The 26,800-nt window shown below is 45.2% G+C and overlaps 1 protein-coding gene across 1 annotated transcript in view; it reads right to left on the bottom strand.

Moving 5' to 3' along the window:
• The window catches only part of LOC132828818 (homer protein homolog 3-like), a 53,861-nt gene that overhangs the window by 14,694 nt on the left and 12,367 nt on the right, over positions 1–26,800 (bottom strand). The window contains exons 2-4 of the mRNA XM_060845963.1: positions 11,826–11,982; positions 7,677–7,808; positions 6,109–6,216 (exon numbers count right to left, since the gene is read on the bottom strand). Of these exons, the coding sequence (XP_060701946.1) occupies positions 6,109–6,216; positions 7,677–7,808; positions 11,826–11,982 (397 nt within the window). The remainder of the gene's footprint in view (positions 1–6,108; positions 6,217–7,676; positions 7,809–11,825; positions 11,983–26,800) is intronic.

The raw sequence follows: 26,800 nt of genomic DNA, 5'->3' as shown, positions 1-26,800 counted from the left end.
TGTACAATAGCTTACCGTGTGGAACCTTATCAAACGCCTTATTGGAATTCATATACATCACATCAACCACTTTACCTCATATACCTGTTGATCACCTTCTCAAAGATCTCAATAAGGTTAGTGAGGCACGACCTACCCTTCACAAAACCGTGTTGACTATCCCTAATCAATTTATTCCTCTCTGGATGATTAAAAATCCTAACTCATAGAATCCTTGCCAACACCTTACCTACAACCGAAGTAAGGCTCACAAGGTCTATAATTTCCAGGGTTGTCCCAACTCCCCTTCTTGAACAAGGGAACAACATTTGCTATCCTCCAGTCTTATGGCACTATTCCTGTAGACAATGACAACATAGAGCAAAACCAAAGGCTCAGCAATCTCCTCCCGGGCTTCCCAGAGAATCGGAGGATAAATCCCATTCCGCCCAGGGGACTTATTTGTTGTTACACTTTCCAGAATTGCTAACAACTCCTTCTTATACACCCTTATCCCATCTAGTCTAGTAGCCTGTATCTCAGTTTTCTCCTTGACCACATTGTCATTTTCCAGTGGGAATACTGACGAAAAGTATTCATATAGCACTTCCCCTATCTCCTCTGACTCCACACACAACTTCCCTCTACTATGCTTGATTGGCCCTAATCTTACTCTAGTTATTCTTTTATTCCTAATCTAGCTATAGAAAGACTTAGGATCTTCCTTGCTCCTATCTGTCAATGACTTTCCCTGTCTCCTCCTGGCTCTTCTTAGCTCTCTCTTTAGGTCTTTCCTTGCTAACTTATAACTCTCAAGCCCCCTAAATGAGCCATCATATATCATCTAAACATAAGCCTCCTTCTTCCTCTTGACGAGATTCAACTTCCTTTGTAAACCATGGCTCCTGTGCTTGACAACTCCCTCCCTGCCTGACAGGTACATACTTATCAAGGATCCGCAGTAGCTGTTCCTTGAATAAGCTCCACATTTCAATTGTGTCCATCCCCTGCAGTTTCCTTCCTCATCCTATGCATCCTAAATCTTGCCTAATCACATTGTAATTGCCTTTCTCCCAGCTATAACTCTTGCCCAGTGATATATACCTATCCCTTTCTATTACTAAAGCAAACATAACCAAATTGTGGTCACCATTATGAAAGTGCTCACCTACCTCCAAATCTAACACCTGGCCGGGTTCATTCCCCAGTACCAAATGTAAAGTGGCCTAGCCCCTTGTTGGCCTGTCTACATACTGTGTCAAGAAACCCTCCTGCACACATTGAACAAAAACTGACCCATCTAAAGTACTTGAACTATAGTATTCCCAGTCAATATCTGGATAGTTAACACCCACCAAAACAACTACCCTGTCACTCTCGCTCATATTGAGGATCATCTTTGCCATGCTTTCCTCTACATCTCTGGAACTATTCAGAGCTCTATAGAAAACTCCCAACAGGGTGACCTCTCCTTTCCTGTTTCTAACCTCAGCCCATACTACCTCAGTAGGCAAGTCCACAAATGTCCTCTCTGCCACCGTAATATTGTCCTTGACTAGTAATGCCACAACTCCCCCTCTTTTACCATCTTCTCTGTTTTTATTGAAACATCTAAATCCTGGAATCTGCAACAACCATTCATGCTCCTGCTCTACCCATGTCTCTGAAATGGCCACAACATTGAAATCCCAGATACCAACCCATGCTACAAGCTCACTCACCTTATTCCATATGCTCCTGGTGTTGAAGTTGACACATTTCAGACCATCTTCCTGCTGCCGGTGAACTCTTGTGATCTTTAAATCTTATTTCTGATCTCACTACTCTCAACCTCCCGTATACTTGAACTACAATTTCAGTTCCCATTCGAAGAACATTAGCAAATATCCCCCCCACTGGATATTGGTACCCCTCTGGTTCAGGTGAAGACCATCCTGATTGTAGATATCCCACCTTCTGCAGAAAGAGTTCCAATTATCCAGGAATCCAAAGCCCTCCCTCCTGCACCATCCTGTAGCCCCGTATTCAACTCTTCTCTCTCCCTTATTCCTCACCTCGTTAGCATGTGGCATGGGTAACAAACCGGAGATAGCAGCTCTGTTTGTTCTAGCTCTAAGCTTCCATCTGAATTTCTGCCTTAAATCCCCACCTCTCTTCCTACCTATGTTGTTGGTGCCTATGTGGACCATGACTTGGGCTTCCCCTCCCCCTAAGGATCCTGAAAATATGATCAGGGACATCATGAACCATGGCACCTGGGAGACAACACACCAATCATGAGTCTCTGTCTGGTACCCAACAGAACCTCCCGTCTGTCCCCTAACTATAGAATCCCCAATGACTAATGCTCTGCTCCTCTTCCCCCTTCCCTTCTGAGCAACAGGGACAGAGTGTGTTCCAGAGGTCTGTGCCCCATTGCTTACCCCTGGTAAGTCATTCTCTTTTCCCCCCCTCTACCACCCATTCCCCCCCCCAACCTCAAACATTATCCAAAATGCTACACTTGTTATTGAGGGGAATGGCCACAGGGATCCTTGTACTACCTATTGGTTCCCTTTCTGACCCCTGACAATAACCCATCTACCTTCTTCACGTGGCTGTGGAATAACTACCTCCCTGTAACTCCTCTCAATAACCCCACCTGCCTCCCTGTGAGGTGGGATCAATGGGTTTTAGATGGACACTGCAGTGGTCACTCTTACTGATACTGTTATGGACACATCTGTAGCCCACAGATTGGTAAGGTTGAGGTCAAGTGTGTCTTTCCCTCTTGTTGGTTCCTTCACCACCTGCCCCAGATCCAGTCTAGCAGCTATGGCCTTTAGGACTTGACAGATTGGGTAGTGCTACTACCAAGCCACTGTTGGTGATTGACAGTGAATCCACCACCACCAGGGGCAGGCAATAAGTGCTGGCCCAGCCAGTGATACTCATGTCCCATGAATGAATGTAAAGTGAGTGATCAATAGATTAAGACATTGTTAGACACAGTGTGGGTGTATATTAGAGATAAGTTTTCATGACTGTGAGAAAGAGTATGATCATACTCAAGTAAAGGAGAGAACATTGAGTCAGAGAGTCTGAACTCGTTAAGAGTGCAAAAGAGTGCAGGATAGTTAGAGATGGACACGTGCATTAGATTTGAGATAAAGTAAAGTAGTGTGAGATGGTGAAAATGTATTGAGAGAGTGTAAATGTCTGGATGCTGAGAGTGTGTGCGTGTGAGTGAGACAGAGAGAAACTGTAAGAGAGTGTGAGTGTGACAAAGTAAGACAGATGGGTTGTACTCAGTAAGATCTGGATATATTTCAGTAGCAGTACTTCCTTTCCTGAGCCAGCACCATTTCATTCACGCTGAGAGATCAGTGAGCACAACTGCTGTGCAGTGACAGGGAAAAGCAGAGACAGAAAGGAACTAAGAGACAGAGACAAGGAAGTGGGGAAACTGCAGGTGTTGGAGTGGGCAAGAGGGCAGTCACTTTGGGCTCCATATTACATCAGGAAATATTCTGATAAATATTTTTCTTCATGTCGAGATGTTGTATTGCAAAGTTGCACCAAGTCCCTGTGGAATAGGTTTTACCCAGGAGATGGCTGGGCTCAGATGCTACAGCTGCTGGTTCCTCAGTCCGGACTCCCTAATCCTGATCGCTGGTCTTGTCGGTGAGGATTATCTGATACTCTTCAGAGCTCTACATTAACATGATCACATAATCTGATAGGAAAACATAATGGGACACAGACTCCTGCAGGGAGCTATTATTTGCCACACATTCTTCCCTGTCCTATCTTTCATGACCTCATTAATAAATCAGAAAGAACCGGCCACAGGAAGAAAAGAAGAGCAGTTTCTGAGACTCTGATCATAATTCATTTAATGGTGTCAGTAACATATTTATGCTGGTATGTTTACTGAAAACAGCATCGAGTGAGCTCTACTCTGAATCTAACCCCATGCTGTCCCTGTCCTGGGAGTGTTTGATGGGGACAGTAAGAAAGAGCCTTACTCTCGGTGTAAAAGTGTGGAGAAAGCTCACTTTTTTTATTTTCAAAGAGTAGAGGCAAGTTTACTTAGAGCTTTATTCTGTATCAAAACCCATTCTGTCCATGTTCTGGGAGTGCTTTATGGGGCAAGAGTCTTTTATGGGAGACAGCTTTCCACTGTATCTAAATACCTAATCCCAATGTTCTGAATCTGCTGGCTCAGGATTCTGGTAGATGTGATTGCATTTTATTTTACTCTGTGTCTAGGGTAAAAGATCAGATTATTTTTGGGTCTTGTCCTATATAGCTGACTCAAGTGAGATGAATGAATTGTGGGACTGAGGTTTATTGCAGCAGCTGATCCACGTGAATGAGTCTGTGACCCACTAAATCGCCAGCTTGACTGTGCTTAAATTCTTTCTCATTGTTTTTAAGACACAGAATGAGGAGCAACAAGGATTAGGGAATCCCAGTCCAGCCAGATCCCCACAGATCTCAGTGCCTGACCAGCAGCAATCCTAGTCTTGAGTTTGGTCACTGTCACTTGTTCGTTCTTGCTGTGAGGCTCAGTTGGGCATTCCTGGTCAGAGTGGTTCAGTCCCATTCCTCAGTCAGTTTTCCTCTTCTGTCTATCCTCTGCCTCTCACCTGGGTCCCCCTTGTCACCCCATCCCTACCTCACACTCTACCACTTGTCACTCTTGGCTCTCCCAGCGTCCTTTTTTTTGGTCAAATTCTTTCTATCGGTAAGTCATTTCACTCAGCCGGTCACTCCCAGTGCAGCTCTCTATTCTCTCAATGAGAAATGAATGCAAAATGTAGCCAGATTTGTACTGCTGAGGCTGCATAGGCTCTGGTTAGACTGCATTTGGAACATTACAAGTTCCATATCTAAGGAAGGATGTATTGGCATTGGAGGGTGTCCAGTGGAGGATTACAAGAATGATTCTGGGCTGAAGGACTTGTCATATGAGGATGGGTTGAGGGCTCTGAGTCTGAAATCAGTGAAGGGTGAGGGGGAATTTGATTGAAACTTCCAGGATACGGAGAAGCCTGGACGGAGTGGATGTGGAGAGGTTTCCATTTGAAGGAGTAACTAGGACCCAAGGGCACAGCCTCCGGGTGAAGAGACGAGTCTTCAGACTTGACATGAAGAGGAAAGTTTTCAGCCAGAGGGCAATGACTCTGTGGAACCCATTGCCGCAGAGAGCTGTGGAGGCCAAGTTATTGAGTGTAGTTAAGACAGAAATAGATGAGTTCTTGATCAAGGGTCACAGGGAGAAGATATGAGAATAGGGTTAAGAACTATGGCAGCCATGATTGAATGGTGGAACAGTCTTGATGGACTGAATGGTCTAATTCTGCTCCTATATCTCATGGCCGCCTTTTGCTGCTGAAACTTGTTTGATTAGAAATCACCAACAGACACAGTGGTATTGAATTTGACAGGAGGGACATTAACTCTGTTTGTCCTAAAAGATAGGTCATAAATTCCACAGATTCACCACGCTCTGGCTGAAGCAATTCCATCTCATCTCAGTTCAAAAGGGTTGTCCCTTTACTCGGGTTGTTCCCTCAGGTCCTAGTCTGTCCTATTAGTAAAAACATCTTCTCCACATTCACTCGTTCTAGGCCCTTCTGTATTCTGTAAGCTTCAGTGAGACTCCCCACTCACGCTTCTAAACTTTGAGTATGGATCCACAGTGCTAAGCCGCTCCTTATATGATGGGCCCTTCAGCCTAGGCATCTGATGGGGTAAGGGCTTGGTGTTTTGGAGGACAGGTGGGTAGGACCTAAGGTACTTTGCCCACGATGCGTACAGTGCGCTCCATGAAGGATGTCCAGCCTGCCTTTTGATTGCTGATGTTTCGAAAACAGCCTGCCCATGCCCAACCTCATTATTCAGGTCAGTTGGTTTGGCAACAAGTTCAATTGCCTGTTATTTATTAAAATAAGTGGATAGACTGCCAATTTTGCCACCTGCCCTGCACCTTATTATGGGGAAGGCTGGGGCGGCTAGGAAAGCACAGATTGGACACATTGCACTCTTTGGTAGAGGTTTTACAGACACGGAGTGGGATTTATGGTGTAATTTTTATGCGATGATGGTACTAAAACTCTCAGTTTCCCGGTTGATTGTCGTTACCTGTGGGGCTGCAATGTCCAGTGCAGGGTTTGTTAACTCAGTTTTATCCTGGGATTTCTCTCTTGTTAATCGTGCAGCTTCTTTAACCTCTTGAAACCTTTCTGCAAACTTTAACAGAACAGAATCATCAGAAATCTCTTCATTCCACAGACGCTTGGCTTTAATCTTCTGATTCCACTGCCTCACTCTGTGCACCACCAACAATATCATTTTAAACAGTAACTCTTTAGCTCTGAGACATCCTGGAGTTGTGAAAGTGGTGAGAAAAATATAAGATTTTCATTGACATTTCAACATATTGTATAATCTGCAACTCCCTTTTTCTGTTCCAATCCTTGAAGCCGTGGAATGTTTGATGTCCCCAATAATCAGCAGTGTTAGAATTGTTATACCACATCACGTCACTCACTTCACACCAAACTTAGGCTAAAGAGATGGCAGTAAAACTGTCTCCTAAGCTCTGACTGTGCAGACCTCCACCTGATCTGTTGATCTGTTCCTATTTCACACCAATCCACGGTACTTTGCCCACAGTCTTTCTAATTTCTGCATCCTTTGCAAGCCTTATATCCTGCACACATTCAGTGGCCATCTATCTTTCTGATCTCATCCTGTTCTGACCTGCTGCCCCTCTTATATGTGATTGAGATAAACAGCAAGGAAACAGACCCTTTGGTCCATTCGGCCATGCTGATCAGATATCCTAAATTAATGTCATCTAACTTGCCAGCATTTGGCCCATATCCCTCCAAACCTTCCTATTCATATACCATCCAAATGCCTTCTCAATGTTGGATTGTACAGCCTCCACGACTTCTTCTGGCAGCTCATTTCTTCCACGCACCACCCTCTGGTATATATTAAAAAATTGCCTCTTCGGTCCTTATTAAATCTTTTCCCTCTCACCTTAAATCTATGCCCTCTAGCTTTGGACTCCCTGACCCTGGGGAAAAGACCCTAACTATTCACCCTATTCATGCCACTCATGATTTTATGAACTTCTGTAAGTCACCCTTCAGCCTCTGACACTTCAGTGAAAATAGCCCCCCAGATTATTCCGCCTCTCATAATAAATCAATTCCCCCAACCCTGGCAACATCCTTGTAAATCTTTTCTGAACCCTTTCACGTTTCACAGCATCCTTCTTAGAGCAGGAAATCCAGAATTGAACGCAAAATTCCAATTGTGGCCTAACCAAGGTCCTGTACAGCCACAACATGACCTCCCAATTCTATACTCAATGCACTGACCAATAAAGGCAAGCACACCAAATACCTTCACTATCCTAACTACCAGTGACTCCACTTTCAAGGAACAATGAATCTGCACTCCAAGGTCTGCTTGTTCAGCACCACTCCCTAAGGCCCCACCATTAATTGTATAAGTCCTGCCCAATATGTCTTTCAAAAATGCAGCACATCACAGTTATCTCCCAATCCTTGGTCTAGGGTGCTTTGCTTCATTACAACACTGTTGAATATAAGTTGCTGCTGTTCTCACTCCTTGTGGGGAATCGAGTTCCTGGCTCTTTACTCTGATTACTCGGTTGCGATAATCACAGAAGGTACCTGTGAAAGCTGCTGCTCTGAGTTGAAGCCTAGACCATAAACGGTGTTGGCACGGCTATCAGCCCATTGGCCAAATTTTTGCGAGGTTTTGGTGAATGACATATTTGGGGTGATGGTGCTGTTGATAATTGCCTGAAATCAAAAGAATTCATTAAATTAGGATTACAGTAAATTAATTCCAGACTAATTCTGATCTTCTTCCTGAGATTCAGTTGGGCAGAAAAAAAATGGTGAATTTGATGATGGTACTGGTAAGGACTGACCCTATAGAGGGGACGAATAACTGTGAAAGTGGAGTGATTTGATTGTGGACGGCGAGTATTAGACTATCATAGAAAGCTACAGCAGAGAGAAAATATCTTTAGCTTATTGAGACTGCGCTAGTGAAAATCCTGCACCTCTTCTCATCCCATTTTCTTGTACTTGGCCTATTGTCTTGTTTGCCTTAGCATTGTAAGTGCACATTTGACCAGACCGTTTATACTCTCCTGTAATCTAAAGCTATACTCCTCCTTAATTAGACTCAGTTTTTTTAGTCATCTGTGATTACTGATCAACCCTCCCACCTTCAATTCTAAATCATTTACATATACCACAAACAACAAGGGCCCCAACGCTGATTCCTGTGGGATCCCACTGGACACAGGTTTTCAGTCACAAAAATACCTTCAACTAGCACCCTTTGCTTCTTGCTACTCAGCCAATTCTGGATCCAATTTGCCAATTTTCCTTCATGGGATCCCATGAGCTCTTCCTCTCACCATCAGTCTCCCAGATAGGACCTCATCAGCCTTGCTGAAGTTCAAGTAGGCCAAGTCAAAAGCATTGTTCTTATCTACACATCTGGTCACCTCTTCAAAAAATTCAATCAAGTTGGTCAAACATGACCTGCCTTGAATAAAACCATGCTGACTTCTTGATTAATCCCTGCCTCTCCGATTGTAGATTAATTATGTCCCTCAGACAGTAATGTAAGACATAACAGGAGAACCAGGCCATGCAGTCCATCACTGACATGTTTCAATCATAGCTGATATGTTTCTCAAGGCAAAAGTGAGACTGCAGATGCTGGAGATCAAATTCAAGAGTGTGGTGCTGGAAAAGCCGGTCAGGCAGCATTCGAAGAGCAGGAGAATCAAAGTTTCGAGCAAAAGCCCTTCATCAGGAATGAGGCTTGTGAGCCAAGGGGGTGGAGAGATAAATGGGAAGGGGGGGTGGGGCTAGGAGCAAGGTAGCTGAGAGTGTGATAGGTAGATGGAGGGGGTGGGGTTAATGGTGATAGATTGGAGAGGAGGGTGGAACAGATAGACGGGAAGGATGATGGACAGGTAGGACAGTTCAAGAGGGCGGTGTCGAGTTGGAAGGTTGGAACTGGAATAAGATGGGGGGAGGGAAAATGCGGAAACTGGTGAAATCCACATTGATCCCACGTGGTTGGAGGGTCCCAAGGTGGAAGATGAGGCGCTGGGTGGTTAGCAGTTTGGAACTCCCCCATCCTAGGGAAAAGACCTTTGCTATTCACCCCATCTATGCCCTGACACCTGCACCAACCAGCCCCACCGTTCCATGGCCAAACGCTTCAACTCCCCTCCCACTCCGCCAAGGACATGCAACATCCTGGGCTTCCTCCATTGCCACACCTACACGCGATGCCTGGACGAAGAACGTCACATTTTCCGCCGTGCGATCCTCCAACCACACGGCATCAATGTGGATTTCACCAGTTTACTCATCTCCCCCCACCATCCCATTTCCAAACTTCCAACTCGGGACTGCCCTCTTGAACTGTCCTACCTGTCCATCTTTCTTCCCGCCTATCTGCTCCACCCTCCTCTCCAACCTATCACCATTAACCCCACCCCCACCATCTACCTATCTCACACTCAGCTACCTTGCTCCCAGCCCCACCCCCTTGGCTCACAAGTCTCATTCCTGATGAAGGGCTTATGCCCAAAACGTCGATTCTCCTGCTCGTCGGATGCTGCCTGACCTTTTGTACTTTTCCAGCACCACACTCTCGACACTGACATGTTTCTCAACCCCATTCTCTTGCCTTCTCCCCTTAACTCTTGATTCCCTTACTAATCAAGAACCTCTATTTCTGTCTGAAATACACTCAATGTCTTGGCCTCCATAGCTTTTTATGGCAAAGAGTTCTACAGATTCACCATTCTCCAGCTGATGAAATTCCTCATCTCAGTTCTAAAAGGAAATTTCTGACTCTAGCGATTCCTGAAAGCTCACTATCAATGTCATGACAATCTCCTCAGCTGTCTTCTTCAAATTCTGGTGTGTAATCCATCTAGTCTGGGTGACTTATCCACCTTCAGACCTTTCAGTTTCCCCAGCACCTCCTTAGTGATGGTCACTACACTCACTTCTGCCTTCTGACTCTCAAAGTTCTGAAAAACTGCTAATATCTTCTGCTGTGAAAATTGATGCAAAGTATCTATTCAGTTCCTCCACCATTTCTTTATTCCCCAATATTACTTATCCAGCCTCAGTTTCCAGCAGTACAATGCCCACTCTTGCCTCTCTGTTACCTTCTCGATAGCTTAAAAAAAGTTTGCAATCTTATTTTATACTACTAGCTAGTTTACTCTCATATTTCATTTTCTCCCCCATTTTTAAATTATCCTGTGGTTTTTAAAGGCTTCCCACTAATTTTATACCATCCCTGACTTCCTTTGTCAGTAATAGTTGCCTCATCCTCTCCTTCAATTGTTTCTTCACCCTTGGGATGAATCTCTACTGTGCCTCCTGAATTATCTGCACAGATACCTGCTATTGCTGTTCCTCTGTCTTCCCTGCTAGGCTCCCCTTTCAAATCAACTGTGGCCATCTCCTCCCTCATGACTTCACAGTTACCTTTACTCAATTTGTGATACCATTATAAGTGATTCCAGCTTCTCCCTCTCAAACTGCAGAATGGATTCTATCATACTATGGTCACTGCTCCCTAGGGGTTCCTTCACATCAAGCTCCTTAATCCAGTCCTGCCTCATTACATATCACCAAATCCAGAAGTCTGATTCCCTGGTTGGCTATACCACCATTTGCTCTAAAACAAGATCTGCTATCAATCTGATTTAGAGTGGTGCTGAAAAAGCACAGCAGGTCAGGCAGCATCAGAGGAGCAGGAAATCGATGTTTCAGGCAAAAGCCTTTCATCAGGATTCCTGCTCCTCGGATGCTGCCTGACCTGCTGTGCTTTTCCAGCACCACTCTAATATTGACTCTAATCTCCAGTGTCTGCAGTTCTCACTTTTGCCTACCTATTTGATTTTCCCAGTCCACCATTACTTCCAATAGTTTCCCACTGCTGAGGTTAATTGACTGGCTCTCTTGCAATCATCTGGCATTTCTCCTGTGGCCAAAGAGGAAGTGAAAATTAATGCCAGTGCCCCTGTCATTTCTTTCCATGTCTCACTGAACAGCCTGGAGATTTATATAGTTTTAAGCCTACGAAACCATTCAGAATCTCCATTCTGTCTATACTAATTTCTTTAATTATATCACAGTGCTTCTTCCTGATTTCGGAACCAACATTGTCCCTCTCACTGGTGAACAGTGACACAAAGTATTCATTTCAAATCCAACTGACGATCTCCAGCTCCATGCCCTAACTACCACTGTTGACCTAATGGACCCTATCTACTCTTACCCACAGTTCCCATTTTACTCTTAATATACTTCTAAAAGAATTTGGGATTTTTCTTTAGTTTACATGCCATTATCCTTTCATGTCTTTTTTTTTTGCTCTCCTAATTTCGTTTGTATGTTCTTCCTTACATATTCTACACTCTCTTTAGTCTTCTGCTGTTTTGAATCCTTGGTATCTGCCATAAGCTTCCCCTTTTTCTCTTTTATCAAATCCTGATATCCAGGTTTTGCTGGATTTATTAGTGTCATCATTTATCTTCATTGGAACATGCTTGCCCTGTAATCTCCCGGTTTCCTTCCTGAATGTGTCCAACTAATCTGACCCAGATTTACATACAGGTGTGGATTGACAGTGATCGCAGTGCGGATGGAGACTGGAGTGACTGTACTGTTTACAGGGATGTGGTGTGGGTACAAGGATCCAGAAGAGTTTACTGCCATTATCTGGGGTGACTTCAGTTCCTGGGTCCTCTCATCCCTTGATACCTTAGTTCCACCGACACTAATGATCCGATAAACGTTGCGTGTACTGTCGTAGAAGAAGGAGACGGTAACAGCATGCTTGCTAGCTGGAATCCAGTTTCGTTTGGTTGCTGGGTCAATCTGGAAAACATGGGCCCGTGCACTGAAAATCGGCTGCTCCCTACAACAAGAAACCAAGATTCAAACACTGACTGTAAAATCCGAAAGTTACCGTCACCGAAAACAACCCATCTCCAAAACTTCTCAACATTAAAATGATCAGTCATATCCCGAGAACTCTCACACTTTTAGACACTACCATTTGGATCCAGATCTCTCTCACTCTCGTTGGGATATAGGAATCTTCTATAATTAACTACCCATTTCCGACTGAGACTAGAGATAGTGATTTTAAAACATCACTGGGGATTTATATTGATTTTCCTCTGTTTGGGCTCAATTTAAACAGTAGCATTTTCAACAGAAAAATGCTGGATTCAACCTTAAGCAAGACATTAAACTCAGGCTCCTATCCACCCTCTCAGGTGGTTGAAAAATAATTCCACAGGACTATTTTGAAGAGGAATAGGTCAGTTTATCATGGTGTGGTCTGGAGAATCCCTCACCAACATTAAAGGCTGACACTGTATACTTGGGAGTCCAAGTCATTGAAGGCTCTGGACCAAGTGCTGGAAATGGATTAGAATAGTTTGATGGGTCTTTTTGACCAGCACAGACTCAATGAGCCAAAGGGGCTTTTTCTGTACTGGAGACCTCTATTACTCTAGGGTCTATTTCTTATCATGCTGCATGAGATGCACATTGCTGTAATATTCCCTACATTTCCACAGTGACTACAACTCAAATAAAAAAGTATTATGCCCTGAAGGCATGAAAGGTGCTAAATGAATGCAAATCTGTCCCTGATCTTAGTGGTCTGTTTATCCTATGTAGATGAGGGGAATTGTTGAATCATTGAACTTTTTCCAAACAAGTAAGCACTTTAACCAACAAACTAATCAATGATTTGAACATGCAGCAGAGAATGGTGATAGAGCAAACTGGGTATTGATATTGAACCAGCGACCCTGGAAAACACAAAAGAGGGAGAAATAAGCTCCAAGTTTACACCAAATACATCCTCCGCATGGAAAAAGGAGCAAGTTCACCAAGACCGGCACAACCAAACACCGAGACCAGGGAGAACACCCATGTACTGTCCACACACACTCACAAAGACAAATTTCTCTTTGCTCACTTCCCCGGTGCCTCTGATGCAGTTGCTTTGATAGATGGTACTGATTCCAAGTGAAATCTGCTGCTCATTCATTGGCTTTAAAATACTGCCTCTGCACATCACAAAACCCCTAAATTTTTCCCAAGTCCCTCAAAAAAACTCACTACTTTTAACCAGAGAACCTTATAGGGCAGTACTGCTATTAAACTGGCGATGCTATTCATGGCAGAGCTGCTCTTTGTTCCGAGTTATCTAGACTGTACTTAAACTGGGAGCAAATATCCCTGAATCCCCACACAAGTAAAAATGGGCTGAAGTATCAATAACTCCCACCACATTCCATCAAATCCCATCTTCTCGACTCTGGGGAGCAGTGGTGAACAGGGGTGGCCAGTGAAGACCATAAGACTAGAAGGTAAAAGGAGCAAAATTAGGCCATTAGGTCCATTTAGTCTGTTCCATCATTCGATTATGGCTGATATGTTTCTCAATTCCATTCTCCTTCCTTCTCTCATGGCTCTTGATCCCCCTACTAATCAAGAACCTAATCTATCTCTGTCTTAAAGACTGACTTGGCATCCACTGCCTTCTGCAGCAATGGATTGCAAAGATTCACCACCCTCTGCCTGAAGAAATTCCCTCATCTCGGTCATAAATGGTTGTCCCTTCACTCTGAGGCTGTGCCCTCGGGTCCTAGTCTTTTATTTTAAGATTAGATTAGATTACTTACAGTGTGGAAACAGGCCCTTCGGCCCAACAAGTCCACACCGACCCACCGAAGCACACCCACTCAGACCCATTCCCCTACGTTTACTCCTGCACCTAACACTACGGGCAACTTAGTATGATCAATTCACCTAACCTGCACATTTTTGGACTGTGGGAGGAAACCGGAGCACCCGGTGAGAATGTGCTAACTCCACACAGTCTTTTCTACTAGCGGAAACATCTTTTCTATGTCCACTTGTTACAGGCCTCTCAGTAACCCATAAGTTGCAATCAAATCCACCCCCATCTTTCTAAACTCCATCAAATACAGACCCAGAATCCTCAACCACTCCTCGTATGACAAGCCTTTCATTCCCAGGATTGTTCTTCTCAACCTCTCCGAGATTCGCTCCAATGCTAGTATATCCTGTTCAAAAAGGGAAGGAGGCAAAAGGGGGGTATTGTAACTATAGGTCATTAGCCTCATATCTGTTGTTGGAAAAGTATTGGTATCACTTATTAAGAAAGTAATAGCAGAATATTTAAAAAAACATCAAGCAATCAGCATGGATTCATGAAAGGGAAATAGTACCTGACTATTAGTTTTCCGAAGATAGGGGGGAGCCAGAAGATGGGCTGTATATAGACTTCCAAAAGGTGTTCGACAAGATACTTCACACAAGGTTAAGTGATAAGAGTCCATGGGGTTGGAGGCAGAAACAGCGATGGGTATGGGGGTCTTTTCAGATTGATAACCATGATAAGGAGTTCCACAGGGTTCCATGCTGAGACTGCAACTATTCACCATATACATATTAATGACTTGGAGAAGGGAAATGAATGGACTGAACCAACTTCGCAGACGACACAAAAACAGGTGGAAAGGCAGGGACTGTTTATATATGGATATGTTAAGGAAGTGGGCAAAAACTGGGCAAATAGAATATTACGTGGAAAATGCGGTGTAGTTCATTTATGAATATTATTTAAATTGAGAAAAACTACAGAAAGCTAAACAAAAGGACTTGGGGGGTATTAGACACGAAACACAAAAACTAGTTTACAGGAGCCAGCAGGGAATTGGGAAGGCCAATGGAATGTTGGCCCTTATTTCAAGGTGGTTGGAGTGTAAGAGTTGGGAAGTCTTACTGTAACTGTACAAGGTGCTGAGGAGACCACACCCGGAGTACCGTGAGCAGTTTTGGTCCCCTTATTTAAGGATAAACATCATTTCATTGGAGGCAGTTCAGAGAAGCTTCACTAGGATGGCCCCTGGTGTGGAGGAATTGTCTTATGAGCAAAGGTTAAACAGGTTGGGACTCTACCCACTGGGTTTAGAAGAATGAGAAGTGATCTCGTTGAAACATATCGGACTCTTAAAGGGCCTGACATGGTAAATGCTAAGAATGATTAGACACTGAACCCAAAATGTTAATTCTACTTTCTCTCAACAGATGCTATCAGACCTCCTGAATCTTTCCAGCAATTAGGGGCAGCACAGTGGCTCAGTGGTTAGCACTGTTGCCTCACAGCGTGAGGACCCAGGTTCAATTTCAACCACAGGCATCAGTCTGTGCGGAGTTTGTGTATTTTCCCAGTGTCTGCATGGGTTTCCTCTGGGTGCTCCAGTTTCCTCCCACACTCCAAAGATGTGCAGGTCAGGTGAATTGGACATGCTAAATTACTCGTACTGTTAGGTGCGTTAGTCAGAGGGAAATGAGTCTGGGTGGGTTACTCTTCGGAGGATTGGTATGGTCTTGTTGAGCAAAGGGCCTGTTTCCACAGTGGAGGGAATCTAATCTTAAAAAAAGTCTACAAACCATCAATGATGCATTCACTGAGGATGTGTCTCAGATTACACATTCTGAAGGGAAAGGTTTGTGACCAACTCAGTCCTGCTACGCTACCCTGAGTCCCCAACCATCAAAATCCACAGCAAGCCCCTGGACAACGTGGATCATTTCCATGCAACTGGAGTCTCCTTTCAGTGTGACCAGACATTGGTGATAAATCCAACATTGACTTGATTTTGACAATATTAGGCAAGAACTTTCAAAAGCTGATTAGGGGCAGACGTTCGCAGGTAAAGGGATGGCTGGAAAATGGGAAGCCTTCAGAAATGAGATAACAAGAATCCAGAGAAAGTATATTCCTGTTAGGATGAAAGGAAAGGCTGGTAGGAATAGGGAATGCTGGATGACTAAAGAAATTGAGGGTTTGGTTTAGGAAAAGAGGGAAGCATATGTCAGGCATAGACAGGAGAGATCGAGTGAATCCTTAGAAGAGTATAAAGGAAGTAGGAGTATACTTAAGAGAGAAATCAGGAGGGCAAAAAGGGGACATGAGATAGCTTTGGCAAACATAGTTAAGGAGAATCCAAAGGGATTTTATAAATACATTAAGGACAAAAAGGTAACTAGGGAGAGAATAGGGCCCGTCAAAGATCAGCAAGGCGGCCTTTGCGTGGAGTTGCAGAGAATGGGGGAGATACTAAACGAGTACTTTGCATCAGTATTTACTGTGGAAAAGGAAATGGAAGATACAGAATGTGGGAAATAGACGGTGACATCTTGAAAAATGTCCATATTACAGAGGAGGAAGTGCTGGATGTCTTGAAACGGTTAAAGGTGAATAAATCCCCTGATCAGGTGTACCTTAGAACTCTGTGGGAAGCTCGGGAAGTGATTGTTGGGCCTCTTGCTGAGATATTTGTATCATTGATAGTCACAGGTGAGGTGCCGAAAGACTAGAGGTTGGCTAACGTGGTGCCGCTGTTTAAGAAGGGTAGTAAGGACAAGCCAGGAAACTATAGACCAGTGAGCCTGACATCGGTGGTGGGCAAGTTGTTGGAGGGAATCCTGAGGGACAGAATGTACGTGTATTTGGAAAGGCAAGGACTTATTAGGGATAATCAACATGGTTTTATACATGGGAAATCATGTCTCATTAACTTGATTGAGCTTTTTGAAGAAGTAACCAAGAGAACTGATGAGGGCAGAACGGTAGATGTGATCTATATGGACTTTGACAAGGTTCCCCATGGGAGACTGGTGAGCAAGGTTAGATCTCATGGAATACAGGAAGAACTAGCCATTTGGATACAGACCTGGCTCGAAGATAGAAGACAGAGGGTGGTGGTGGAGGGTTGTTTTTCAGACTGGAGGCCTGTGACCAGTGGAGTGCCACAAGATCTGTGCTGGGTCCACTACTTTTCGTTATTTATATAAATGATTTGGACTTGCACTTAAGAGGTATAGTTAGTAAGTTTGCAGATGACACCAAAATTGGAGGTGTAGTGGACAGCGAAAAGGGTTATTTCAAATTACAACGGTGGCATATTAGTTAGCACTGCTACCTCTCAGCGCCAGAGACCCGGGTTCAATTCCCACCTCAGGCATCTCTCTGTGTGGAGTTTGCACATTCTCCCCGTGTCTGCGTGGGTTTCCTCCGGGTGCTCCGGTTTCCTTCCACAGTCCAAAAATGTGCAGGTTAGGTGAATTGGCCATGTAAATTGCCCGTAGTGTTAGGTGAAGGGGTAAATGTAGAGGAATGGTCTGGGTGGGTTGTGCTTCGGCAGGTTGGTGTGGACTTGTTGGGTCGAAGGGCCTGTTTCCACAGTGTAAGTAATCTAATCTAATCTTGATCAGATGGGCCAATGGGCTGAGAAGTGGCAGATGGAGTTTAATTTAGATAAATGTGAGGTGCTGCATTTCGGGAAAGCAAATCTTAGCAGGATTTATACACTTAATGCTAAGGACCTGGATAGTGTTGCTGAACAAAGAGACCTTGGAGTGCAGGTTCATAGCTCCTTGAAAGTAGAGTCACAGGTAAATTGGATAATGAAGGAGGAGTTGGTATGCTTTCCTTTATTGGTCAGAGCATTGAGTACAGGGGTTGGGAGGTCATGTTGTGGCTGTAGAGGACATTGGTTAGGCCACTTTTGGAATATTGCGTGCAATTCTGTCTCCTTCCTATTGGAAGGACAGTGTGAAACTTGAAAGGGTTCAGAAAAGATTTACAAGGATGTTGCCAGGGTTGGAGGATTTGAGCTATAGGGATAGGTTGAATAGGCTAAGGCTGTTTTCCCTAGAGCATCAAAGGCTGAGAGGTGACCTGAAAGAGGTTTATAAACTCATGATGGGCATAGATAGGATAAACAGAACAATGTCTTTTACCTGACTTAGGGGAGTCCATAACTAGAGGGCATAGGTTTAGGGTGAGAGGGGAAAGATATAAAAGAGACCAAAGGGGCAACGTTTCACACAGAGGGTGGTGCGTGTATGGAATGACTGCCAGAGGAAGTGGTGGAGGTTAGTACAATTGCAACATTTAAGAGGCATTTGGATGGGTATATGAATAAGAAGGGTTTGGAGGGATATGGGCTGGGTGCTGGTAGGTGGGACTAGATCGGGTTGGGATATCTGGTCGGCATGTACAGGTCAGACCGAAGGGCCTGTTTCTGTATGGAACATCTCTTTGACTATCTGACATCAAAGGGACAATGCAGACTTTGGACTCCACTGGAGTAAAGTATTCAAAGTTCAGTATGTCAAACCCAGCAACGGGCTCATGGCCTACACAGCAGTCATGGCACCCATCTTACTGTGTACATGCCAAATATAGACCAGGTATAGCAGACCCCTCAAACCTCTGGAGTGTTGCCACCTGCACTGTCTTTGCAAAATCCTGCAAATGCACTGCCAGGAAAGGTATACCAACATAAGTGTCCTCTCCCAGGCCAATATTCCCAGCTCTGAGATGTGCAGAGCACGTTATCTCCATGCCTGACACAAGACTCCCTCAACGAGTGCTCTATCTGAACTCTGCAATGCTAAGTGATCACTAGAAAGGCAGAAGAAATGCTACATAGACATCCTGAATACTTCTCTAAACAATGCAACATCCCATGTGGAAATTGCTTGCTCCCTAGAATGCACAAATTAGGGAAGAAGCATCCATTTTGAACACCAGAGGCAGATCAAGAACAAGTATGGAAACAGAGCATCCTACTTTCCCACCTCCTCAGACACCATCTGCTCTTCCTGAGGCAGTCTGTGACTCCAGAATTGGACTATTCAACTACCTGGCGTGGAAGCAGGTCATCCTTGACCCTGAGGGATTGCCAAAGAAGAAACATGGGAAATCTAACTGAGACTCTTGTGGGGATTTGATCAGGTTAAAAGTCTGGGAGCACTGGTGATTATCACAGTTACTGCAGACTCTGAATTGGTTGGAAATATTTTTAATCACCCTGTTCAGAGATGTTCTGACACTCCTCTGGACAGAAGGGAGTTCTTTTATTCATTTATGGGATGAGGGCATCACTGGCTAAGCCAGCATTTATTGCCCATCCCTAAATAGCCAGAGAGCAGTTAAGAATCTGGAGTGGATCTGGAGTCGAGATAGATAGGTTACCTACAGTGTGGAAACAGGCCCTTTGGCCCAACAAGTCCACACCGATCCTCTGAAGACCAACCCACCCAGACCCATTACCTTACATCTAACACTATGGGCAATTTAGCTAACCTGCACATCTTTGGACTGTGGGAGGAAACCGGAGCACCCGGAGGAAACCCACGCAGACACGGGAAGAATGTGCAGACTCCACAGACAGTTGCCTGAGGCGGGAAGGATGAGGGGGTATCTCTTTGAAACTTACAGACTACTGATAGGCTTGAATAGCTATTTCCACTAGCAAGAGATACTCGGACCTGAGGGCACAGACTCAGAGTGAAGGGTCAACCCTTTAGAACCGAGATGAGGAGGAATTTCTTCAGCCAGAAGGTGGTGCCACACAAGACTTTGGAGGCTAAATGTTGAGTGTACTTAAGACAGAGATAGGTAGATTCTTGATTGGTAAGGACATCGAGGATTATAGGCAGTTTCCTTCCCTAAAGGACATGAGTGAACCAGGTGGATTTTTCCGATAATTGATAACGGATTCATGGTCATCATCAACTCTTAATTCCAGATTTTTAGTGAATTCAAATTCCACCGTCTGCCCTGGCAGAAATCAAACCCAGGTCCCTGAAACATGGGTTAACAGCTTTGTGATAATATCAATCGATCATCACCTCCCCTGGTTCTGGGCTTCTTAGCCCAAGGTGGGGACACTACTATTGTACCAGAGGACCCTCCTGAACTGGTCAAACTATTATTGCAGTGTCTTCTATGATCACTGATCAATGAATCCAGTAATATACACCACTCCCGAGGGCACTTATAGCACATAATATCCATATCTCTGAGCCAGGAGGTCTGGGTTCAACTCCCCCTCCCATAATACCCAGACATCCTCTCTCTCAAAGGCCCCCTCTCACTCCTTTATTCTGACCAAAATTACTATTCACTAGCCCCACAATTAACACTCACTCTTTCCACAATCACCCCCCAAATTACTCCGACAATTATACTTCATATCTTGGCAGTTACCTGTCCCCTCATCCTCCCAACCATCACTACTTACTCCAACCTTCAATCTACCCCTCCCTCCATCCCACAAATAACCCTCACCATCTGAACAATTCACCCTCAAGTGCCCCCACAATTTCCTGTCACCAACCATAATCACCCCCTCACTCCTCCCCTCCACTTCCCTCCTCTCAACTGCCCCTTCCACTCCTACCCACAACTACCCTCACTCCCTCCCCAGTGACCTCTCACCTGTCCTCCCCAACCACCAGTACTCAGTCAACCCCCATTATCCCTCACTCCACTCATAATCAACCCTCTTATTGCCCCCAATCACCCCTTTCACTTCCTACTACAAATATACTCCCTCACTCCAACCTAACCATCCTCCTCCCCCAACAGTTACACCTCATTGCCTCCAATAATTATCCCTTACCTCCAACAATCAGCACTCACTCCTCGACCCCACAATTGCCCCTTGCTCCTCCTCCCCAGTTGCCCCTCCCTCCTCCAACCTCCCACAACTGCTGCTCACTTCTCCCCATAACTGACCTTCCAACTGCACCCCCTCCCACCAAAGTCTGCATCTGAGATTTCTCAAAGCTGCAATTATGAAAATCAAAGCTGAATTGAAAAGCTCAGCTGTTGTCCTGGTTTCTAATCCCCAATTGGGCTGAGTGTCTTGTGACATTCAAAAGTCACATGTCTAAGAATCTGTGTTACACAGAAACATTATCTATGTCAGTGATGGAGAGTAGTGAAGATACAGGTCAATGGATCACAGCCTGAGAGACAGATGGAGTGAGATAGAGAGAAAATGAGAGAGAGAAGTTGCAAGAGAATAGGACAGAGGAAGAGGCCATGTTAAGAAGAGTGGGTGAGAGATGCACATTCAGACAGAAAAGAAACACACTGTCGAAAATTCAGAAAGATAATAGCAAGAAACAGAATGGGAGGAGTGGATCAAGAGTCTGCCATTTCTGACAGAGTGAGGCCTGAGGTTACAGATTATAGGATCACTTATTGTATGCAGACAATTCCACAAATTCAATGGAGTTTGTGGCTGCTGTTTGCAGTCCCTGCACTGCTTCCTGTAGTATGTTCAGACCTAAAAGGTCCACAACTTCTGTTCCCTCTAAAAAGATATACCTCTGCAACTGAGCATGATGGAGACGCAGTCCCTTACTGTATCAATAGGTCAGAGAACGAAGGAAATCAACCAGGCTTCCTGCTCCTGATCACTGACTCCCTCTCGCCAGGAACCACTGGACAGTGGTCAGAAGCAGGAAACCTAGCTGATATTATTTTCTCAAATGCAGGGGTGAATTTATTACTCTCTTCTTTGACAATTCCTCAGCATCGAGGATAACTTGCATTCACTCCAGAAAGGGGTGGGCAGAGTTATGTGCTGGTAGAATAGTTTAATCTTGGAGCCACAGACTCTGCCATAGGAGGGGCAGGTGGTTTTCAGGAGATGGGAGAGTGGAAGCTCTGGATTTTGCTCGCTGGTTCCATGGCCTGTGCTCGGCCTGCACGTGCTCCACTTGGTGATACTTGAAATTAATCAGAGTATCCCCACTGTGCAGATAGAGGCCAGTCGGCCCATCGACTCTCCAAACAGCATTCCTCAGGACCCCCATCTAATCCACATAACCCGTCATTTACCATGGCTAATCCATCTAGCCTGCACATCCCTGGACACTATGGGGTAATTCAGCATGGCAAATCTACCTAAATGTCACATCTTTGGACTGTGGAAAGAAATTGGAACACCAGGAGGAAACCTGCGCAGACATGGGGAGAATGTACAAACGCCACACAGTTGCCCAAGGCTGGAATCGAATCCGGGTCCCTGGCGCTGTGAGGCAGCAGTGCTAACCACTGAGAAACCATGCTGGAAATGGTTGGCATGTTCACAGATGCTTTTTCCCTATTTGTGTATTCTAGAGTAATCGATTCACACGTCGATGGGATATTGCATTTGTTTAGGGAGGGTTTCAGGGTGGAGAAAGTGAGGACTGCAGATGCTGGAGATCAGAGCTGAAAAATGTGTTGCTGGAAAAGCGCAGGAACCAGGGAGCAGCATCCAAGGAACAGGAGATTTGACGTTTCGGGCATAAGCCCTTCTTCAGGAATGAGGAAGGTGTGCCAAGCAGGCTAAGATAAAAGGTAGGAAGGAGGGACTTGGGGGAGGGGCGTTGGGAATGCGATAGGTGGAAGGAGGTTAAAGTGAGGGTGATAGGCTGGGGAGGGAGTGGCGATGGAGAGGTCGGGAAGAAGATTGCAGGTCAAGAAGGCGGTGCTGAGTCCGAAGGTTAGGTTGAGATAAGGTGGTGGTGGTGGTGGTGGTTTGGGGGGGGGGGTGTGGGGAATGAGGAAGCTGGAGAAATCTGCATTCATCCCTTGTGGTTGGAGGATTCCTAGGCAGAAGATGAGGCGCTCTTCCTCCAGCCATCGTGTTGCCATGGTCTGGCGATGGAGGAGGCTAAGAACCTGCATGTCCTTGGCGGAGTGGGAGGGGGAATTAAAGTGTTGAGCCACGGGGCGGTTGGGTTGGTTGGTCCGGGTGTCCCAGAGGTGTTCTCTGAAACATTCCGCAAGTAGGCGGCCTGTCTCCCCAATATAGAGGAGGCCACATCGGGTGCAACGGATGCAGTAAATGATGTGTGTGGAGGTGCAGGTGAATTTCTGACGGATATGGAAGGATCCGGCCTTGGAGGGAAGTGAGGGGGGAAATGTGGGCGCATGTTTTGCATTTCTTGCAGTTGCAGGGGAAGGTGCCGGGAGTGGAGGTTGGGTCGGTGGGGGGTGTGGACCTGACAAGGGAGTCGCAGAGGGAGTGGTCTTTCCGGAACACTGATAGGGGAGGGGAGGGAAATATATATCTGGTGGTGGGGTCCGTTTGGAGGTGGCGGAAATGACGACGGATGATATTATGTGTCTGGAGGTTGGTGGGGTGGTAGGTGAGGACCAGTGGGGTTCTGTCCTTGTGGTGATTGGAGGGGCGGGGTTCAAGGGCAGAGGAGCGGAATGGAGGAGATGCGGTGGAGAGCATCGTCAACCACGTCTGAGGGGAAATTGCGGTCTTTGAAGAGGGAGGCCATCTGGGTTGTACGATATTGGAATTGGTCCTCCTGGGAGCAGATGCGGCGGAGGCGAAGGAATTGGGAATATGGGATGGCGCTTTTACAGGGGGCAAGGTGGGAGGAGGTGTAATCTAGATAGCTGTGGGAGTCGGTCGGTTTATAGTAAATGTCCGTGTTAAGGGTTTCAGGGTGGCCAAGTAGTGTTTCTTCTGTCCTCCTAGTGATCACTAACCAAAAGCACTTTTGTAAATACAATGTGCCCTCACCTTCACAGCTGGTCGTGCATGACCATTACTATAATAGTGTGAGAAGACACGAATGTTGGTATGCCTTTTCTGCCAATGGATTTTTAGGATTTTGTGAAGACAATACTGGTAATAACTCTCCAGAGACCCGAGGGGTCTGTTCTACATGGTCCATGTTTCTGGTATCTAAAGGAAGGTGGGGGCCGAGGCTGCTCTGTACAGTGTGAGCCTGTTGCTGGGTTTACACACAGGAAGTTTGAACACACTGTTCCTCAGGCATCTGAAGGCTACACTGATGCATTAGATCAATGTTGGATTTCATCAACAATGTCTGTTCCCACTGAGAGGCTGCTGCTGTAGTATGGCAAATGACCCACATTGTCCAGGAGCTTGCTGTGGGTTTTGATGGTTAGGGGGCAGTGTTGTGTGGCAGCAGCGAATTGGTGCTCTACTTTCCAGATGTTTAGCCTGAGTCCCATTCTCTTATAAGCCTCAGTGAATGCATTAACAATCGTTTGGAGTTGGATCTCAGTGTGCACAGACCCTGGTGATGTCTGGGTACTACAGCTCCATGACAGACATTGGGATTGTCTTGGTTCGGACCTAGAGGCAAAGGTGGGACAGTTTCCCGCTTGTCCTGTCCTCTTATTACTGTCTGTCTAAGGTCAACAAATTCAGTGTTCATTACTAAAAGTCCGAACTGCTGTTATGTGGGCTTCTAACGTCTTTAACGCCAAACTGCCCATGTTCCCCAGGATAAGCCATGTGTCATGATTGAATCAATTAAAAACTTTCTTAGCCTTTTCTGCTGTGCAGTCTAAAATGCCCTGTTTACTCTGTGTCATCAAATTTCTTCTCCTGTTCTGCTTCTAGCAAAGTGCCCGATCATCTTGCTATTTACAGGCAGTATACTATCCTAGTAGCAATTCTGGACAATAGTTGTCATTTGCCCCATTTGTCTCTCTCTCTCTCTCTATACCTACTACCCCACAGAACCTTAAACTGCTCCCATACAATCGTCTCACCATCACAGAACCCAGCCTCAGTGACACTCCCCAACAAGCCTACTTCCTGTAGCAACCTGTACCTACAGCCATTGAGTTCCTTGCAGCCCAGGGAATTATTCTGCCATTTGACATCACGGCAACTCTCCTTAGAGCAATAGAGTTAATCCCACTCCATCTTTGTGACCCTGCAAGTGCTCAAGCACTCATCCAGTTTCCTGTTGAAGTCATTGTCTCTGCTTTCATCCCTCTCTTGGCAGTGAGCTCCAACTCATTACCACCTGCTTCTCTAAAACATTCACCCTCACATTCTCTAGCCCCATCACGTCTGCCAGCAGTCACTCCTCTAGCTTTCCACAGCGTTCTAGGGTATACCTGATCAGATCCTGGGGACTTATAAATTTTTATGTGTTTCAAGACACCCAGCACTTCCTCCTGTGTAATATGGACATTTTTCAGGATGTCACCATCTATTTCCCTACATTCTATATCTTCCATGTCTTTTTCCACAGTAAATACTGATGCAAAATATTCATTTAGTATCTCCCCCATCTCCTGCAGCTCCACTCACAGGCCACCTTGCTGATCTTTGAGGGGCCCTATTCTCTCCCATTTAGACTTTGTCAGCAAAAAAAGCATTCAATTAAAAGCAAGACCTCTTTTTGCATTTCACACATTGTGCATACAATAAACTGGATTATTATAGCATAATTTGTGTCAAAATTAAATTCAAATCTACTTTATAATGAGTCAAAATTGGATGCTGTCACAGAGAAAGAGTATTAGGAGAACTAACTAAAAGCCTCATAGATGTAGTTTTTAAGAGGTGACTTAAAGGAGGTGAAAGATTGGGCGATGGAGAGGTTTTGTGAGGTAAGCCCAAAGTCTAGGGCCCAGAAAGTTAAAGAGAAAATTGTCCATGGTGGAGATAGTTACAATTGGAAAGTGCACTGGATGCTAGAAATAAACAGAGATCCTGGAATCAGAGATTCTACAGAATCAGGGAAGGGAGAGGGCTGAAGAAATTTGGATTCAAACATGAGCATTTTACATGGGCAGAACCTGCTGGGTTAGGAGCCTAGACACTGTCGCTGAACATGGGGTGAAGGCATCACAAGATGTGATTAACTTGATCGACAGGATTATCTTGAGAAAGTCTGAACCCATTTGAGGTGCTTAAATCCAGTGACGTGAAAACAGGTTATCAGCCTTACTCTCTATCCAATCCTATGCTGTCCTTGTCTTGAGGGTGCTTGAAGTGGATTGTGTGGAATGATTTTAATTTTAAAAGAGTAGAGAAAGCTTTACCCCGTACCTAACCCTATAGTGTCCCTGTCTTGGGAGTGTTTCACGGGGACAATGTTGAGGAAGCTTTACTTTCAATTTAAAAGACAGAGAAAGCTTTGTTTTGTATTCTTCACCGTGTTGTAATTGTCCTTGGGGGAGTGCTTGATGGGTAGTGTAGACCTAGCTTTACTCTGTATCTAATGCCATGCTGTCCCTGTTCTTAGAATAGATAGAATCCCTTTCAGCCCAACAAGTCCAACCCAACTGTCCAATGAGTCTCCCACCCAGGCTCACCCCCTACTCTATCCCTGGAATCCTGCTTTTCCTATGGCCAATCCACCTAACCTACACATCTTTGGACTATGCAGCTAGAGGAAACCCACGCAGACACAGGGAGAACATGCAAACTCCATACAGACAGTCACCTGAGGCTAGAATTGAACCTGGGTCCCCGGTGCTGTGAGGCTGCAGTGCTAACCACTGAGCCACTGTGCGGCCCAACAAGTCCACACCCACTTACCAAAGAGCATCCCACCTAGACTCACCTCCCTACCCTACAACCCTGCATTTTCCAGGCTAACTCACCTAACTTATACATCCCACCTGCACACCTTTGGACTGTGGGAGGAAACCAGAGCACACAGAGAAAACCCACACTGACAAATTTCACACAGTCACCCAAGACCGGAATCGAACCCAGGTCCCTGGCACTGAGAGGCTGCAGTCCTAACCACTGAGCTACCATGCCACTCTGATCTGCAAGTGCTTGATGAGGACAGTAAAGGGGGAACTTCACCTGGTTTCATAGAGTAGACTTAATTTTGATACTAATCCCATGTCCTGGGATGTTTGATGGGAACAGTGTGAGAGAGCTTTAATTTCATTTTGAAAAGTGGTAGTTTTACTAACCCTGTGGGTTTTTGGTATGGACACTGTGGAATAGATTCATAGTCAGACAGCACACAAAAGGCCCTTCAGTCCATCAGGTCTGCACCAACATAATGACCACTCATGGTGTGCG

This window comes from Hemiscyllium ocellatum, chromosome 28, assembly GCF_020745735.1.
Source record: "Hemiscyllium ocellatum isolate sHemOce1 chromosome 28, sHemOce1.pat.X.cur, whole genome shotgun sequence".
NCBI lineage: Eukaryota > Metazoa > Chordata > Chondrichthyes > Orectolobiformes > Hemiscylliidae > Hemiscyllium > Hemiscyllium ocellatum.
Note: the sequence above shows the minus strand (reverse complement) of the source record. Positions and strands in the feature narration are given on the sequence as shown.